Here is a 20,474-nt window from a genome sequence, read left to right on the forward strand (position 1 = left end):
TGAAGTATTAGTGGTAAAATGTCATGATACGTGTAAGTTCAAATGGTCTGGGAAAAAAGCACACAGAGAAATCAGATACGGCAAGTCATTAACAATTGTTCAGACTCGATGGAGGATATATAGGGATTTCTGTATGTTTAAAGTTTTTTCATAATTAAATGGGGAAAATCTATTGCTTCTGAAATTATATATATATATATATATGTACATATATATCCTTTAGACTGAAGAATAAAGCTTCTAAAGCCTCTGTATATTAGTCGGATAAACAGGCATTGGCATTATTAATTTCTGTGAGGGAGGTGTAGAAATAAAGTATAATATCTGTTTTCACTGGTCCACATACTTGATTATATTGTATTTGGCATGGCACACTTGAACTTGCTAAATTTTTTTTTCTCTGCTCTTTTGTTTTGAAGGATGAGTGTATTGGCTTATAAACACATTGACTTTGAAGCCCTTTTGTTTATAAATGAGATCTACTTGAAAAGAATTTTGTGGATCACCTTTACCTTAAAGGACTTAAAATGCATTGTGGTTAAATTTGCACGGTAGAAAGAACCTCATTTGAGCTGTGCTTGGTCACAGACCTAGAGGAAAGGTCATGCGAAAGTAAAGAATAAGTTTCATTTGTAATATTTAATATTCTAAAAGTTTTGAAAGAACACATTCAGAATGTGTTGAGAAGTTATCTTTCGGCAACTATTTGGAAGTGTTTGGTTAGAATTTTTGAAACATTAAAACTCAAAAACTAATATAATCATTATGAGTAACTATGTCTTAATTCCCTTCCATTATCATTTTTGTATTAATTTGTTTTATAGCTTATATTTTGAAATTCAAAAAACCCCACCTTATTTTTTTTTATGCAGTGTGTTCTCTGTCTGAACTTATTATTTGTTATATGGCTATGGATGAGATAAAGAGTGTAACTTTTTAGGCTTGTCATGTAAATCCGTGACAGACCTCAGTTTTCATAAAGCAGTTCAGGTTTGATAAGGGAAAACTCATCTGTTAAAAAGATTATCTGTCATTGCTGTCTCATGGCTCTGTTGAGTTATTAAGTCTATCAAGTTTAGTATGAAGTATGCAAAACAAGTTATAAACTAATATTTTAGCCTAAAGTTTACGTGACTTGGCTGTGATGGGTTTAGTGTGAGTAATACTTTGTGTGTGGGTGTGTTTTCTGTATAATTATGCTAGCCTGTTATAGTCATAGGCCTCTCCTTTTCCTTCCTCCTCTCTCTTTTCTCTCCCTGGCATACAGAGTATTTGATTTCTGACAATGGAGGACAACAGCTATCAATAAGTGACGCCTTCATCAAAGGTAATTTTATCAAAAGCTATACATGGGATCGTGTCTCTTGTTCATGGAGATACACTGTGGGCCCAGGATACTGATTGGCACTGAGTGAGTACTGACAATGCATTATATTATTTTAGTACCATAGGAACACACTTTTTCAATGTGTGCAGTAGCCTTGAGACTGCTGAAAACCAAAAATATAAACTTGGACTTAGTTTGAGAGGTCTCTGATCTGAAAAATAATTGTTTAAAAGTCTACCTAGATTTTGAATTTTATTCATTTAAAGGCTTTTCTATATCACGGGAATGCTTTTCTGTATCATGAATATAGTATTAAGTATTGATAGACATATCATCAAGTGATTGTCAAGCTCATCAAAAAGCCACAGGCAGATCTTATCTAATTGAGGATGTTGCTTGCTCTCTGGATTTGGACAATAAGTGGACTGAAGGAAATAAAGAACTAATTCTGCTTATGATTTCCTTGGGGACGAAAGGAAGTACAGAAGAATACAAACCTTTCCTAACCCCACCCCTACTTAGCTTGTTGTGGAGTGAAGACACACTTATTTGGTCCATAACACGCTACAGTTTAGGCCTCAGATAATGGGAGGGTTTCACATAAAAGAGAGAAGGTAGGGTGAGCTGGTGCAAGGGCAGCTGCTGACAGATAGTGTCACAACTTATTTCTAAATTCACCTTCAAGCATCTGGTTCAACCAGATAGACCAAGGGTTTACATAATTGAAATGTGCTGTTCTTGTACCTCACTTGTCATGGACACTGGCTTTACTCTGGAGGCTGCTGGACTGTTTAGTTGAAGGTTTTTTGTCATTTGTTCAGTTTGCTTTAAGAGGGGAAAGACTAGAGAATTTTTACCTCTTTTCTTTCCATTTATTCAATCACAATTTCAAAAGTTATTTAGTGAGCATCTTTTTTGCAAAGCATTTAGTATTACCTTTTTTTTTGTTTGTTTTGATCATTTACAAAATTTTATATAAATTACTATTTACCATGGTTTGATTTCTTCACAGTTAATTTTTTGGTCTGACTTGTAAAAGTTTTGCCAATTAAGAAGAAAGCCTTTTTTGTTCTAGTATTGAAAATGAAACACTGAAAGGATTGTTTGAGTAGACTTTCTAGACTGTCATATCCTGGTTCAGACGAATCAAAGCTGAGCTTTTCTCAGCACCCACACTATCACAAGTTCTCCTTGCATTCTGATTTCTGTTGAATGCAGTGTTCAGTTTGTGATTTTATAGGGAAAATTAACCACCTCTCTTTCTTAATATCCCCAAATAAATAAAAAGACTGTAAACAAATCTCATTTCATTTGCTTTTCAAAAGCCGTATTTATAGTTACTTTCTTGAGAGTCCTGGTTGCTTATGTAAATTTACTCTTTACACTTCTGTCTATAATTTTGGCTGTTGAGAATGTTGACTTTCTAACTCAGACTTAATTTTATTTATCTATGAATTTAAACATGTCCTTGCTTTTTTTACATCAATAATTTGAATTGGCTAACTTAAAAATGTTTAAAAGATAGGTTGTTGGTTTCTAAATCTCTGAGTAGATGGTATAAAACTTGACAATGAATATAATTTCTTATTTTATACTTAGAATCCTTATTTAACCGTCGAGTTGAGGAAAAATCCAAAGAACTGCCTTTCACACCTTTGGGCTGGCATCATAACAACCTGGAGCTGCTGAGGGAGGAGAATGGAGAGAAACAAGCTATGGAGAGGTTGCTGTAAGGCAGTGAGCTTATTCATTTTAATTCTCCATTTTTCTAATCTTAAGTGACTTGATAAGGCATTTGTATAGTTCTTCCTTATAAAGTCAAAAATGCTAACATTACTTAGGAAATAAAGCCTGTTCTGGTAAAACTTCTAATAAAGCAGAGCGTCCTAGTTGTGCTTGTCTATCCCCGTTGTTATTTATGTGTTAAAATTTAATTGAATTAAATAGGATTTTTTTTTTAATCAAACCCATAGACTTGTTGTTTTATTTATTTTTCAATTTTTTAATTGGAGGATAATTGCTTTACAGTGTTGTGTTAGTTTCTGCTGTACATCATGAATCAGTTACAAGTATGCACTTATCTCTTCGCTCTTGAACCTCCCTTAAATGGGTTATCTTAATTGAAGATATTCACAGATTTTCTTTATATGCAAAAGCATTAAGGTGCAAATATGCTGAAAGAATAAAATGACCAAGAAGATCTTACCTGTAAGCCATTAAGTCATGTGCTGATTTCTTTGTAGACTGTGTTGCATCTTCAGAGCTGTTTTCCGTGGCAGTATTAACTGTGCAAACGTCTTTCCTGTAACATTTTTGTAGTTCAGCTAATCATAACCACATGATGGCGCTGCTCCAACAATTGCTCCATAGTGAGTCATTGTCAACGTCTTGGAGGGACATCATCGTATCCCTGGTCTGCCAGGTTGTTCAGACAGTCCGACCTGACGTCAAGAACCGGGATGATGACATGGATATCCGCCAGTTTGTCCACATCAAAAAAGTGAGCTCTGCCAATGTTTTCCTCATGTTCGGTGTTCATGAGATGGGCCCAATAGTAATTTATCTCTTAATGGTAATCTGAAAGGGTCGTTGCCAGGAGGGATGCTCAGTGAGGAGAGGGAAGTTTTTCTGTCCTGTTTGGTAGCAGTGCACTTAAAGGTCATAAAAGCCACTCTTAGGAAGTGAGAGATGAGTGGGGGCGGGGGTAAGTTGGGCTTGCAGTGAGTTGGGAACCCAGACTTTCCTACTTCCTCCTCTTGATGTGTCATCTATAAGAAGGCCTCTCTTCACACATGCTGTTACTGTTCTGAGGAAAAGCAGGAGAGTAGTGGAGTTTTGCCTATATTTTTTGCCTATGATGTTTAACTTAATAGCGGTTCTAATTGACATCTGGCATTAATTTGTTTGGCCAAATGGGTATTCTAGAGTACCAGATAGTATGTTAGAGAGTTGATGATTGTAGGAAGGTGCCATTAATTATTGGTTGAAATGAAGAAATGCATCCTAGAACTTTTTGTTTTTATTTGGTTACATAATAGTGAAAACAAAAAGTGGAAATAAATACTTATAGAATTCATTTGACTGCATTCTAAAGATGTATATCGAATTGTATTGTTTTCTTAATTGTTTCATTAGATCCCAGGTGGAAAGAAGTTTGATTCTGTGGTTGTCAATGGATTTGTTTGCACCAAGAATATTGCACATAAAAAGGTAACGTGATTCAGTTCAACATTGAAGTTCGGCAAACTATGACTGTGTGCCAAGCCAACAAGCTGAGGGTGCCCTCACCATGGAGGGAAAGGGAGGAGTGACTAGCAGTAAAATTTGGGGGTTCAGGGAGAGTCTCCCAGAGCTGATGATGACAGGGACTTGGACAGTGAGAACTCATCAGACAGAAGAAGGCTTCCCAGTCAACAGGCTGAGAGGATGCTGGTGTCATTTCTCTCTTGACCCTGCCACAGCTCAGGGATAGAAGATTTTCTAACAGACCAGAATTCTTCCAGAGGCCTACCATTTCAAAACTTTGTTCTTCCTTATAGGGCTGAACATAGAATTATGACTGGAATTCTATATCTTTCTCTGTACCTTCAGCTGTGAGGCCTCTTTCTAGTATCAGCACAGAGAGAAGGGTAAATAACCCCTTGTACTAAGGGAAGTCTGAGATCCTAAGGTGCCAGACGGTGCCAGGAACTGGCAGGAAATGAGGCTGGAGGAAGCAGATGAGGGCTTTGTCTCTCATTTTATTCTGAAGGCTACTGTTTAGCAAATGTAATATGTATCAGGACCTTATTAAAAATGTAGATTCTTAAGCCCAAACCTTAGAAATTCTCATTTAGTAGTTTTAGGGGAGTGAGAATGGGGGGTGGGTAGAGGAAGGGTGGGACTACTATTTTAATTAAACGAAATTTTATTTTAATGAAGTATAGTTAATTAATAGTGTTGTGTTTCTGGTATACAGCAAAATGATTCAGTTATAGGTATATGCATATATATATTCTTTTTCATAATTTCCATTAAGTTTATTACAAGATATTGAATATAGTTCCCTGTGCAATACTGTAGGATCTTGTTGTTTATCTGTTTTATACACAGTGGCTGCCATTTCCAAACTCCTAATTTATCCCTGCCCCCCACACTACACTTTCCCCTTTGGTAACCAAGTTTGTTTTCTATGCCTGTGAATCTGTTTCTGTTTTAAAGAAGCTCATTTTTATCATATTTTAGATCCCACACAGAAGTGATATCATATGATACTTGTCTTTGACTTGGTTAGTATGATAATCTCTAGGTCCATCCTTATTGCTGTAAATGTCATGATTCCATTCTTTTTTATGATGGAGTAGTATTCCTGTGTGTGTGTGTGTGTGTGTGTGTGTGTGTGTATGTATTTACATCTTTATCCATTCATCTGTGGATGGACATTTAGATGGCTTCTGTGGCTTGGCTGTGGTAAATAGTGCTTCTGTGAGCATTGGGGTGTGTGTATTTTTTCAAACTGGAGTTTCTCTCTGGATATCTGCCCAGGAGTGCAATGCAGGATGATATGGTAGCTCTGTTTTTATTTTTTTTAGGGAAACTCCCTACTGCTTTCCATAGTGGCTGCACCAGTTTGCATTTGGGTGGGACTTTTTAATGGAATCACTCTGGGTGTTTCCAGTGTTGTTTATGTGTTTATTGGTTCTCACTTTTAGAGAAACTGATGATCTGTAACAGTGTTCTCAGACCTTGCTGTGCTTCAGAATCACTAAGAGAATGTGTTAAAAATAGAGACACCTGGCCTCATCTCTGGTACTATTGGTTTGGTTACCGTGAGAGCTCAGGCAAATTTCAAGCTTGAGCAACTGAATGCATAAACTACAGTCTGTTTTCACTCTTTTCTAAGCTGAGAATAATAATATATTTTTATAAGGTATTAAACGTCCTGAAAAGTATTAGTGACCATAGATAAATAAAGTTATGTTTGAATTTGATATTATTTCATAGCAATGATCCAAAGTCCATATTTCTACATAGAGTCTTATTAAAACAGCACTGTACCCATCAAAGTAGTACTTTAAATCTGATTAAATGATGTTTGTTGAATTCAGAGGTAGGTATGTTGTGCTTATCTCCAGAATTAAAAAGTTATGTGCGTGTGGTGGTCACATATGGGTGAATGAATATCTGGCCCCAATGACCATGTTTAGAGATAGTCTTTAATTTGTAGTTACTAAAAAAGCCCTGCTAATAAGTTTTTCAGATGGAAACTTCTGTTGCAGGATGCAGACTCCTCTGCCTCTGGCTTTAGTTGTGTGGTTAGGGTATATTGTTTGAGTCTCTATTTCTGGATGTGTTTTAAGATTTTCTGTTGTTAACTTCTTGTTTCCCAGTTTAGCTTGCAAATTTACAACTGCTGGAAATTTATTCCATCAAAAATATGTTCAGCAGATGTTTTAATTCCTTTCTCCCTCCTCTACTTTTCTTGAGTCTTAGAAAAGTTAAATTCTGCTTTTAAAATTGCTGATCTCTGGGAGTTTATCAAGTAGCCTATCTTTTAAGTCCCTCTCCTTCCTACCGAGGGTGTGATAACTTTTCTTAAAAACATTAAGGATTTAAAAAAAGATAGTTAAGAGTATAGAAAATTGGGTAAAATAGCATTAGTGAAAAAGAAGCCAGTTTTTAAAGAACTTTGCATGGCTGTAATTATTTGCTTTGAAAAAAAAGAATAGCACAAAATAAATGAGAGTATTTTAATCTGAATATAATGAGGGAATCTATTTAAGAGGAATTATGACCAGTATGAACTTAGAGTTGTGATTAAAGGAGGTCTATAAATTGCAAACCTTCAAAGTTTTAGCAAACTGTTCATTTATATTTTAGATGAATTCTTCTATTAAAAACCCCAAAATTCTTCTGTTGAAGTGTTCCATTGAATATCTCTACAGAGAAGAAACCAAATTTACTTGCATTGATCCTATTGTGCTTCAGGTAAGAACTCCTTACTGAAACCATAATCTGGAGGAATGTTTGTATACTAAGGTACTTGCCAACTCTTACACTTTCTTCCAGCTGGTTAAATTTGATAGGCAAACTTCATTGCTTTTGTTTCATTAAAAAATGTATTATAGAAGACATTCTTATGTATCATACTTTAGAAGCTTACCAAAGCCTTTGTCACCGTTTTTAATTGCAAAGTGTTAATGGCAACATGTGACTTTTGGGGAATAGTTGAAAAAAAGGTGAAAATCCTGTTTTTTCTTCACACTGGGGTCATAAACTTACTTTAAGGATTTGTCTAACGATTTTTAATCAGGTTTCCAGCAGTAACACCTGTTTTTCAATATAGACCATTCTACTAAAACATGTTTCTAGAACACTAAGTGTCAGTAAAAGGGAGTGATGTCAGATGGAAGTTGTGTCCATTTCTGTGTGGTTTTTCTTAAGTGAGGAGGCCCAGAATAGCTTTAGTAGGATTATAGCCCTCAGCTCAGTTCCCACACAGCCCTTTAGCTCCATTTTAAGAGATTAGAAATGAGCTCCTGCTGAAAGAGCTCTCTCCCCAGGGAGACCCAGCCCCTGGTCCTGGATGGCTTTTGGGCACTCATTGCTTGGAGCTTCATTTCCACTTGTACTGTTGCAGTTGATTTTGTACATTTAAAATTTCCCTTGAGGCCACCTCCAGCTAGGCTAAGCTGCTTGGCTGGGCTGTCCAAGTCCTCTGTCAAGGTACCACTTATTATTCTTATTAGTGCTTTTGATATGAAGTTGTGTAGGTTGTCTGCCCCAACTTCTTTTCTCCCATAAACGCTATTAATTAATTAGCAGTTGCTCAGAATGGGAGGTTTTCAGAAATGTGTTTTTCCTGTTATAGCAGAAACACTTAATATTCTGTTCCAGAAACATTTAGGAAAAGCATTACTTGGAAATTCATGAGCTCACTTTTGCACGTGATAGGAGTAGTAACTTTTTAAAAAAAATTAATTCATCTGGCTGGGTCTTGGTTGCTGCGTGGACTTTTCTGTAGTTGTGAGTGGGGGTGACTCTCTGGGTATGGTGCACAGGCTTCTCATTGTGGCAGCTTCTCTTGTTGTGGAGCATGGACTCTAGGTTGCGTAGCTTTAGTAATTGCAGCTCTTGGGCTCTATAGCACAGCCTCAGTAGTTGTGGCGCACAGGCTTAGTTGCTCCAAGGCACGTGGGATCTTCCCAGACCCGGGATTGAACTCATGTCTCTTGCATTGGCAGGTGGATTCTTTACCACTGAGCCACCAGGGAAACTTTTGTTCTCAATTCACAGACACAGAAAAAACTTAATTGTGGTGAAAGGCACCATGCTCTGCTGCTTAGTGAACTCTGTTAACTGGGACTGTTTCCTTTTTGGAATTCAGCTAGGTATCAGTAAAAATGAGGGGTTTCAACCAGATTTATGCCATTCCTTCTAGCTCTGATTTACTGTGACTTTTCAGTGAGAACTGAAATAAGGAATCAGAAGAAACACAGTTATGGTTTGTGGAAAACTGAGCTACTTTGATGCTGGGAATTTTCTTGACTCTCTGGTATCAGTGGAAGACTTACAGACTTAGATCTCAGCCACATGGTTTGCAAGATACATCCTGATTGCAGAGATGTAAAATATGTAAAATTGTTGTAAAATTGTATTTAGTTACCAAAAAGTTGTCCTTAGATTTATCCACTGTAACTCCCCTTTTATGACCAGGTTAATAGACTGAAGTCTTCATGTTGGACACATATGCTCTGGGCAAATGTATATTAATAAACATGATTTAATTAATATAACTTATTAAGTGTAACTTGTATAATTATATTAAGATGATGCTGTTAAAGTGCTACACTCAATATGCTGACAAATTTGGATAACTCAGCAGTGGCCACAGGACTGGAGGTCAGTTTCATTCCAATCCCAAAGAAGGGCAATGCCAAAGAATGTTCAAACTACCGCACAGTTGCATGTCTGAGTAAATTCATAATCTGAAAAGAAGCTTTAAGATAGGAGAAGATGTTTAATGCCAGGCTGGATGAAGCACAAGCTGGAATCAAGATTGCGGGGAGAAATATCAGTAACTTCAGATATGCAGATGGCACCACTCTTAGGGGAGAAAGCAAAGAGGAACTAAAGAGCCTCTTGATGAAAGTGAAAGAGGAGAGTGAAAAAGCTGGCTTAATACTCAACATTCAAATAGCTAAGATCATGGCATCTAGTCCCATCACTTTATGGCAAATAGATGGGGAAACAGTGGAAACAGTGACAAAACAGTGACTTTATTTTTGCTGTAAAATTACTGCAGATGGTCACTACAGCCATGAAATTAAGACACTTGCTCTTTGAAAATGAAGCTATGACAGATCTAGACAGCATATTAAAAAGCAGAGACATCACTATGCCGACAAAGGTCCATATACTCGAAGCTGTGGTTTTTCCAGTAGTCATGTAGTAATGTGAAAGTTGGACCATAAAGAAGGATGAGCACTGAAGAACTGATGTTTTTGAACTGTGGTGTTGGAGAAGACTCTTGAGAGTCCCTTGGACTGCAAGGAAATCAAACCAGTCAATCCTCAAGGAAATCAAGCCTGAACATTCATTGGAAGGACTGATGTTTGAAGCTGAAACTCCAATACTTTGGTCACCTGATGCGAAGAACTGACTCATTTGAAAATACCCTGATGCTGGGAAAGATTGAAGGTGGGAGGAGAAGGGGATGACAGAGGATGAGATGGTTGGATGGCATCACTGACTCAGTGAATGTGAGTTTGAGCAAACTTTGGGAGATAGTGAAGGACAGGGAAGCCTGGCGTGCTGCAGTTCATGGGGTCTCAAAAAGTTGGACACGATTGAGCAACTGAGTAATAGCAACAAAGCATCTTGTTCATCAGTGCTTCAGAATATAGTTTATTATATCTTTAAGTCCTGACCTATTCAGGTTTTTAGTTTGAATTGACAGAAAATATCAGTTGATTTGACACTCCCCCGCCCTTTGCTTGGAGTGGGGGAACTCATCGTGGCATGACGAAGAGGAAGTCATGCAGTCAAAGAGGAAGCTGCAGGGTAGCTAGTAAAAAAGGAGAATGAGAAAAAAAGGGCAAGGATAAAATCAGGCTGGGCATCATACTGTCTTCACAAGGTCTGCCCCAGAGGTCTGTTGGTCTACCCCTGCTCCATTCTGTCTCCCGGGCCTGCCTCCTGATACTCGTTCCTTGCTGAGCCTGGTCCAAGCCCCAGTTTTAGCAAGGCGCTTCATGTACAATCATAATAGTTGACTGGAGCTGGAACTGTGAGGAAATGTATTTGCTATCCCTATACTGGAGGCCAGAAACTTAAACAAAAATGAATTTATTTTAGTTCTTCTTTATTGAAGCTGCACAAATAAAATAGTCTAAAATGTCATTACATTGCAATTTGATAAGCGGAGTAGATTAACACATTTCAGGGAAAAAAATTTCCTTTTGTTGGGACTTCCCTGGGGGTCTAGTGGTTGAGAATCCACCTGCCAATGTGGGTCTGGAAGATTACAGATGCTGCAGAGCAGCTTGTTGGCCACAGCTACTGAGCCTGCACTCCAGAGCCCATGAGACATGGCCACAGCTACTGAGCCTGCACTCCAGAGCCCATGAGACATGGCCACAGCTACTGAGCCTGCACTCCAGAGCCCATGAGACATGGCCACAGCTACTGAGCCTGCACTCCAGAGCCCATGAGACATGGCCACAGCTACTGAGCCTGCACTCCAGAGCCCATGAGACATGGCCACAGCTACTGAGCCTGCACTCCAGAGCCCATGAGACATGGCCACAGCTACTGAGCCTGCACTCCAGAGCCCATGAGACACAGCTGCCGAAGCCCATGCGCCTGGAGCCTGTTGCTGTGCAACAGGACAAACCACCGCAATGAGAAGCCCGTGTGCTGCAACTGGAGAGTAGCCCCCGTAACTACAGAGAGCCCTCGTGCAGCAACCAAAAATAAGTAATTAAGAAAAAAATGAAAGAAAAAAATAAAAATTAAAAATTAAGGACAAAAAGTTTAAAATGGGAAAAAAATTTCTTTTTGTTAATAATGGGATAATTTGAGAATGTCCAGTTTCTATCAGTAAGACAGAGAAAGGTGAAAAGAAATATAACAGGCAAGTTCATTGCAGGGAATAGGCTCATCCATTGCTGGTGGCTCTGACCATGAATACAAAATTGACTCAGAAAACACTGGGCATTTGGAGCAGAAGTGACAGGTGTGTCCCCACCTTCCACTGTCTCCTGAGTCTAGAGATTTTATAAAGCAATTAATTAATTACACTTTTTAAACTCGAGTTGTTATTTACAACATTCATTTGCTTTGAGAGTAAGCCTTTGTCATGAAATTGTATTAAACATTGTTTTAATTTGTCACTACCACTGTTCTAAGTAGAATATTATCTGTTGGGAGATAGAAATTAGGAAGTAGCTGAAACAGTGTCTGTTAGTTATTTATTCAAATACCTGAAAGAAGAGTTATTCTGGTTAGTTTCAGAATGTAAAAGGGGAAATCCATAATTATATTAAAAATACTTAGTTGCTTTCATTTGGGAAGCTGTGAGAATTTTTTGATTTTTTAAGCTTTGAGAGCTAGCTAATTGGATTCTTGGCTTTCATTACAAGTTATTGAGAACTCAAAGTCCTTCAAAGAAAAATTAGTGAGTTGGAGAATAAAGTTTCTTCTGAAACTTTCTAGCATAGTCAGCAGTTTAGAATGATAAATAGTATTCTTGGTTGTGTTTAAATTAATTTGCTTACACAGTGGTAAGTGATATTTAGCATATTTTTACCTGAGATTGAGGACCTGAAAAATGAGTTAACACATCAGTACAATGTTTACTTAGTAGGAAACTTCTATTAGTAGTGGTTTGTGGATGAAGAAAACTTAGTTTGATGTTACTAGTCACACTGCCCTAGTATTTTTATATGTCTAGATCTTGATTTGTACCACATACAGTATTTTTTATTTATCTTACTTAGGAAAGGGAATTCCTAAAGAATTATGTTCAGCGAATAGTTGATGTTCGACCCACACTGGTTCTGGTTGAGAAAACGGTATCTCGAATTGCACAGGATATGTTGCTGGAACACGGCATTACTTTGGTCATTAATGTAAAATCAGTGAGTGTTCTTATTTTTCTATTATTTCTAAAAATGACAGCTTGTAAATTTATATGCATGTGTGGTAGATAAACAGTATTCTTTGATTGTTTATTTCTTAGCTGTACTGTATATATTGAAAGTACAGGAACGGCAGCGCTTTCCTTATTTAAGACTGGAGGATCTCAGGCTCGAAGAAAGTATAATTAATGTAGCACTCATACATAATAAGTTATGTAACACTCATTATAAGTGTCTACCAAACCATAGGTGTAGTTGACATTAGTTATTAAGTAGTCTTAGTAGAGGCGTCATTTTGTTTGGGGAATCATACAAAGCAGAAAATTTTCTCTCCCTTGAAAAATTACCTTCTTTAGTATGGAGGTCAGTTGTGGAAATTCCCCACCCACCACCGCTGAATCAGTATCTTGTGCCAGTGAATAATACTTAAATGTCTTTTGATATTATTAATGTGAGTATGGTTTATTTTAGTAAGCACATATTGATTGCTAAGTGTAGGCTTATCTAGAATCAGTAAAAGTCATATAATTACTAAAATCAAGGAAATTCATCTTGAAAGAGAATAGGGCATTTTCTATTTTCTTTTTTTTTTTTTTTGGTGAGGGCATTTTCAAATGTTTCTATTATTTTTCCATATAAAATGTACTAAAATTTTATTCTTCTTTAATTTTGTACTATGATGTTGTTCTGTGTTCTAGCAAGTTTTAGAAAGAGTTAGCCGGATGACCCAAGGCGATTTGGTGATGTCAATGGACCAGCTGCTCACCAAACCCCACCTGGGCACCTGTCACAAGTTTTACATGCAGATGTTTCAGTTGCCTAATGGTGAGTGGTCTTTAGTGTAGATTCACCTGAAATGGGGGGACCTGAGGAAATGAATAAACTCAGCAGAATGATGATGTTGATATATTAATAGTAGGAAATGGCTATTAGCATACAACTATGGTCTTAAGAGTTTTTATCTGGTAGATGTTAAGATAATGAACTAATTCTGTCTGGACTTCTGGATTGCCACCTAAACCTTCTTAACCTTGTGTTTGTTTATTTGTAGAACAAACCAAAACACTGATGTTTTTTGAAGGCTGTCCACAGCACCTGGGCTGTACAATCAAGCTTAGAGGAGGCTCTGATTATGAGCTGGCTCGAGTTAAGGAGATCTTAATATTTATGATCTGTGTAGCTTATCATTCTCAACTAGAAATCTCCTTCCTTATGGATGAATTTGCTATGCCTCCAACATTAACTCAAAACCCTTCCTTCCATTCTCTGATTGAGGGACAGGAGGATGAAGGGGCTGCACAGGAGCCATTCAGCGGAAGTCCCCTCCCCCGGGAGCCTGACTTCCCTCCAGACTTTCTGCCTTCTGATGATGGCAGTTTGCTAGAATCAAGGATTCTATTTGAGAAGGGTGACCAGGAAAATAAGAGTGTGCCGCAGGATGTTGCCTCTTTAAAGCCTCAAGAGCATGCCCCAGCAGCTTGCCCGATGGGTGCCCCCTGTGCTCTCTTTCCATCAGTACCAGAGTCATTGCTGCCGCTCCATGTGGATGACCAACAGGACGCCATAGGCAGTGAGCAGCCAGAGGCTTTGCAGCAAACAGAGGAGCTTCCGGATCCCACAAGCCAGATGAGAGCCTTTAGAGACCCTCTGCAGGATGACACCGGCCTGTATGTTACTGAAGAAGTAACCTCTTCTGAAGATAAACGGAAGACTGATTCTTTGACCTTTAAGCAAGAGTTGAAAGATGTGATTCTCTGCATCTCGCCAGTCATCACATTCCGGGAGCCCTTCCTTTTAACTGACAAGGGCATGAGATGCTCTACCCGAGATTATTTTGCGGAGCAGGTTTACTGGTCTCCTCTCCTCAATAAGGAGTTCAAGGAAATGGAGAGCAGGCGGAAGAAACAGATGCTTAGGGATCTCTCTGGCCTTCAGGGCATGAATGGAAGTGTTCAGGCCAAGTCCATTCAAGTCTTGCCCTCACATGAGCTTGTGAGCACCAGAATTGCTGAGCACCTGGGGGACAGCCAGAGCTTGGGGAGAATGCTAGCTGATTATCGGGCCAGAGGAGGAAGAATCCAGCAAAAAAATTCAGACCCTTTTGCTTACTCAAAGGAGGCGTCAGGTACCTCAAGTGGTAAATCAGGAAGCAGAACTGAAGGTGATGAAGAAAAAGGGTTGATTACAAGTGATGCAGTGTGGTCAACAAAGGTGAGCAAGACTGCTTTTGTGCTTGTGTACATTTACGATGGGTGGAAAATCTCTGCTGTGGCAAGGTAAAAAAGTCAAATATGACAGCTTGCATGCAGATTTATTAAATATTTCATATGTGGTTTTTTTTTGGTCTCTTTTGTCTTGTGTGTTACTTTAAAATGTATGAAATAGGAGTGTAATGTGATGAAACTAGATTTGAAGGTTTCAGGCTAAGCTCACAGCAAACTCAGAACTGTGAGGTAGGGGGCAGTGTGTAGCTGCTTAGAATTTCTGACATGATGACTTGGGTGTAATGTGATGTCTTTGATCCTTTTAATGGTAGCCAGCTGGAGAGTAGAGTTAGAAGCTTATTATAGGAAATGCGTGTGTTTTTTTTTCCTTATTATAGGAAATTATAGGTGATAAAACTCATGAACAAATCCATCTTTTGAGGAGAAAATGCAGTTGTTTAATAAAACAAATAGATGTTCACTTTCACAAGTTTGCTGCTGCTGCTAAGTTGCTTCAGTCATGTCCGACTCTGTGCAAGCCCATAGACGAGTCTAGGAAGGATTAAATAATGATAGTATATTGTTTTTAATACATGAAATTGGAAAAAAGGAATGTGATAAGAACCATGGTTAATGAAGTATGGAAAAATGCTTACAATAAACTTTATATAAATATATGTTTTATACATTTATGTAAACTTATTAAAAGTGATTTGGGGGCCTTTTAAATTTACATGAGCACATATATGTATTTTTGATTCATGAGCTCTATCTTTTATAACTCATTCCTTGTACATTATCTACAAAGCACAGATAAGTAAGCATTTTGTGTAAGGATGCTTACATTTTATTGTAATGTACATACAAGGATATTTACTGAAGTGGTTATTTCTGACTGTTTGCTGTTAAAAGGATGAGTTGGATCTCATTGAATGACCCAGAGAGAACCCATGACATATTTTCTTGTATTAAAAAGCAGATTGTGTTTTAATATATGTAGCATCATCCCATTTTTATAAAAAAACAGAATCACCTGTGTATACTTCTGTGGGTGTTTCCATGTGTATATGTGTATCAGCTAGCGCAAATACATGATTTTTAACCACACAGTCAAATTTTTATCAGTTTGGGAGTTTGGGAGGAGGAAAGGGTTTATGTACTTCGAAGACTTGTGCATCTTCCTCTGAGCTGTTTAAATTTTTACAGAGACAGATGTTACCTTTGTAATGATCAAAAGCAGGTATAAAATACAAATAAATACCTTAGAATTTAGATTTCTGGGTGTCTCAGGTTGAGATTATATCCAGCTATTAATTCAGACTGTTTCATATTTAAATAACTACTCCCAAAATAATTTAATGTAGTTTTGTAAAAATAAAGAGTAAGAAAGCAAGTTGAGACATGCTTGCATTTTTAAACCTTTTGGATTGTTTTAACTGAAAAATTAACTGCTCTTCTTCCTTATATTTAGTTCCCTGTAGTTTTCAGTCTTCACTGGAACCCCTGTAGTGCTGATGGAGGCTTTATAAACTGAGTGGAGTGTGTTGGATGTTGGAGGCGCGCATTGGAGTTGGAGTGCTCACTCGGATGTTCCTTCCCTTCCAGGTGGACTGTCTGAACCCTGTCAACCACCAGAGGCTGTGTGTGCTCTTCAGCAGCTCTTCTGCCCAGTCCAGCAATGCGCCCAGTGCCTGTGTCAGTCCTTGGTAGGTCTCCTTCCCTCCCTTGCATGTTGTACTTGACAGAATTCCAGCAACTGTGAAAAAAATTCAGCCATTAGGCTGTGTAGGTACACGGCAAGCTGCTGGTCATATGTGAATTGATGGAACTTCTGAACTTGTAAATTAAATTATGAAATTTGGATTTGTTCATGAGTAGAAGTAAATAAAAGTATGTTAAGAGTGAAGAGGGATACAAGAACAGTTTGTAATTATAAAAAAGTGAAAGTTGATACATAAAAGCTGGTTTTAAGCACTTTGATAACATGCACAAATCAGGCAGGTTTTCTTTGGGCATTGTTTTTATAAAAGTCAGTTTTTTGCCTTAAGTTTTATTCTAAAACTTAATTCCAAGTAGATTGATAGTAACACATTTTATAATGTTATAATTTGTTTCCAATGATAGTCACAAAGCCTAGTTATTATACAGTTTACCTCTGATCTTAAGTACTATAGAACATAACTGCTTGTTGTTGGAGTACTTGCCACAGCAAAATGTCTTCCATATTTTAATTTTGGACACCAGAAACACTCATTTCTACCAGTGAGATCAGGGAGTCTCCTACATCGCTGTTGCTCCAGCAGGCTGACTTGGGTCTGGTTGAGCCCATGGGAATTTAGGTCTAGGTTTGAATAAGATGTCAGTTTCAAAAGGGTATGTGTAGCTGAACTCTCTTACTTAGGTATAAAGTTGGATGTGAATTTGGGAACTGGCTCTCCTGGAAGAATATGAGCTGCTGCTCTTCTTGCTTAGTAGTGGTGTAGACTGGAGAGCAGAGACAGGAGTCCCATTTTGTATTGGTGGAGTTTAAAGCTTGGTAGAGGGAGCTTGTACTTCTTCCTCATGCAAATCAGACTTACCCATTTACTGTTATTGTTTATGTATCCTGGTTAAATAGTTTCATAAGATACTAATGGACTGGGAATGGATACGATGCTATAATATGGTAGTCCAAACCTATTATATCAGATAAGGTAAAACCTGTTCCGTAACAACAAAAGAATATTACCTGTTTTGTTGGTAATAATAATACTGTATTATAAGTACATCTAACAGATATCAGTTTGGGGTCTGATGAAAATGTCTTTGCTGGGTTGTAATTCTCATGATATGTTTCTAAGAAATGATCTTTTCTTTTAGGATTGTAACAATGGAATTTTATGGAAAAAATGATCTTACATTAGGAATATTTTTAGAGAGATACTGTTTCCGGTAAGAACCAATTTTCTCCTTATGTTCTATTTATGCTTTTTTTGATGCACAAAGTTTCAACCTAAACATAAACATGAGTTGGAGCATTGTTGTTTGACCTTCCTGTTCATGCCTAATGTCAGGGCTTACTGTACAGAGAAGTAATCTGTTTTATATTCAACCCAGGAAGTCTTCTCCAGTTCATTTTTCAGATCTATGCCCATCTAATTGCCCTGCAGTCCTGCAGATTTTTTTTTCTAGGATGTCTGTTTTTAGTGATTCAGATGAGAGACAAGAGAAACTAAGGGCCTCAGTTTAAATCTTAGTGCCTTCGCTTGCCACTTACATGACAGAGAGCAAGTAACTTAATCTTTGTGTGTGCATGCTCAGTTGTGTCCAACTCTTTGCGACTCCATGGACTGTAACCCCTTAGACTCCTCTGTCTGTGGAATTTTTCAGGCAAGAATACTGGAGGGGGTTGCTGTTTCCTTCTCTAAGGGATCTTCCCAACTGAGGGATCTAATCCGCATCTCTATGTCTCCTGCATTGGTAGGCAGTTTCTTTAGCACTAGTGTCACCTGGCTTAATCTTTACCAGCCCCCTTTATAGATATTAACAAACTCCACAAGCATCAAGAGTTTTAATAAGTAAAATGAGATGATGTTTTAGAAATGCTTGGCAAATGGAAGGTGCTTAACAAGTGGAACGTATCACTGTGATGTGGTTGAAGGCGGGGTGTTCAGCTCTGCAGGCTCGTAGCAGGACAAGTGGTACCCTGATCAGATCATCCACCATCCTCCTTACTCTGGAGCGGATGCTGCACTTTATCGTCTGCAGTCCTGATTAGCCAGCATTCACTATACATGGCTCCTCGGTTTCATGGTTAATGTGAGGACTTTCTTTTTGTCAAAGGCCTTCCTATCAGTGCCCTAGCATGTTCTGTGATACCCCCATGGTGCACCACATTCGACGCTTTGTCCATGGCCAAGGCTGTGTGCAGATAATCCTAAAGGAGCTGGATTCTCCAGTACCTGGATATCAGCATACAATTCTCACCTACTCCTGGTGCAGAATCTGCAAGCAGGTAAGTGTACTCTGTTGCTATACTATTTCGTGTAGTATCATTTCTTTCTATAGTTCTTTCTTTGTGGGGGAGGGTGGCCTCTGTTATTTTGGATTTGATATTTGTCTTTGGGCCCTTATTTATTTTACCTGCTGTATGTTCTCTTTAGTGTTCATTTCCTGAAGGTTCCATTTTAGGATTTATCAGTTATTATAGAAAATGTAGGTACCATGTCCAGTATAATATATGGAGACTTTATCTTGACAGTTCTTGATTATGTTTGTTTATTCATCAGTAAACATTCATTTAGCACCATGTAGGTACCAGGTACTGTGCTAGGCCTTAGGAATGAAGAAAGAACAAGGTGTTGGCTCCTGTCTTCTCGGGGAGGAAACAGTCTTATAACACAGTAATTACAGTATGCTAGAATGCTTGTGTAAGTTAGTCTAGGTCAACATTTCTGTCTTAAGAGATGCAGATGAGGACATGTTTAATTGATCTCTACTGTTTCTCATATTTATTCTTGGGGACAAAACTGTATATTTTATTTCCTCTCTGTGCTTTTCTATCTCTGGAGGAAACACTTGGTGCTAGTATTTTGGTTTTAATACATACTTTTTATTCAGATTGTTTGCAATGTGTATGTGCCAGATTTAACTTCATTGTTATATTAATTGGCTTATTTTGGAGTGTGTTTAGAATCATATACAGAAATTACAGACCAAATAATAGTGCAACCTATTTCAGTATTAGTGGTTGAGAAGGCCAAAGTCAAAGATAGGTAGTCTTCAGGAGAAACATACATCCGTGAAATCATATCTTGCAATAATTGGTCTTTATATGCTTGTTCTTCTAGGCCTTTAGTCATTGTTAGGCAGCTGGCAATATTTTGTTGTAGAAGGTGTGAACTTTTGTAGATTGTCTAGTGAATTAAGTAACTTAAATTTGATCTTTATATCTTGTATGTTTGGTATATACACATGATTGCAAAACAAAACTTCAGCCTTTGGGGTTATGCTAGAAAGAAAAAGGTAAACAGTTTTTGTTACACAGAAGTGAAAAATTTTATGTGTCAAAAAATGTTACAACATATATGACCCAATATTAATATATTTACTATTAAACTTCTGTAAGCCATAATAGAAATAATGGGAAAAGGGCATGAAAAAGCAATTTAATACAAATGGCCAGTAGACATGTGCAAATACATGTTATTCATTAGTAATAATAAAAGATAAAATAAGTGAAGTATGTTTTTATTCATTTTTTAAAGAAGTCACATTTCAAAGATATATAATTCCTGAGATCAGTAAGAAAGTAGGGAAATGGGTACTCTCAGATACTGGTGGCAGTTGTATCTCCAAATAGGTCTACTGGTTTATGCAGTATGGCAGAAAGTATCAAAGGCCAGATAAATGTTCATGCCCTTCTTTGACCTACCAATTTCCACTTTTATTAATTTATTGCAAGGAAATCATTATGGATACTTATAAGTGTGTTTTATATACCCACATTGAAAAGTTCATCAAAATAATGAAAAGCTTGAAATGTTTTAAATACCCACCAATAGGGATTGGTTAAACATGTCCATATAATAGGATATTCTGCAGCCATTAAAAATCAAGCTGCATAAGAATATTCAATGTGGGAAAATATGGTATATTACTAATAATCAAGGTTATGAAACTATAAGAAAGAGTTTTTATTTATAAACATCCTGGCCAAGGATATATGTTTTCATGTATGGAAAGAAAGCAAACGTATTAGCATGTTGATGGTGGTGGTAGGATTACTGATGAGACAGTTTCCGTAGCCATCCCTCACCCCACCTACCTCTAAATATTTTTTTT

The 20,474-nt window shown here is 37.6% G+C and overlaps 1 protein-coding gene across 1 annotated transcript in view; it reads left to right on the forward strand.

Moving 5' to 3' along the window:
* The window catches only part of PIKFYVE (phosphoinositide kinase, FYVE-type zinc finger containing), a 74,312-nt gene that overhangs the window by 30,122 nt on the left and 23,716 nt on the right, over positions 1-20,474 (forward strand). The window contains exons 12-22 of the mRNA XM_068968154.1: positions 1,268-1,327; positions 2,927-3,056; positions 3,647-3,827; positions 4,463-4,537; positions 7,187-7,294; positions 12,307-12,447; positions 13,146-13,272; positions 13,499-14,658; positions 16,257-16,357; positions 17,511-17,582; positions 18,474-18,645. Coding sequence (XP_068824255.1) covers positions 1,268-1,327; positions 2,927-3,056; positions 3,647-3,827; positions 4,463-4,537; positions 7,187-7,294; positions 12,307-12,447; positions 13,146-13,272; positions 13,499-14,658; positions 16,257-16,357; positions 17,511-17,582; positions 18,474-18,645 — 2,327 coding nt within the window. The remainder of the gene's footprint in view (positions 1-1,267; positions 1,328-2,926; positions 3,057-3,646; positions 3,828-4,462; positions 4,538-7,186; positions 7,295-12,306; positions 12,448-13,145; positions 13,273-13,498; positions 14,659-16,256; positions 16,358-17,510; positions 17,583-18,473; positions 18,646-20,474) is intronic.

This window comes from Capricornis sumatraensis, chromosome 3 (genome assembly GCF_032405125.1).
Source record: "Capricornis sumatraensis isolate serow.1 chromosome 3, serow.2, whole genome shotgun sequence".
NCBI lineage: Eukaryota > Metazoa > Chordata > Mammalia > Artiodactyla > Bovidae > Capricornis > Capricornis sumatraensis.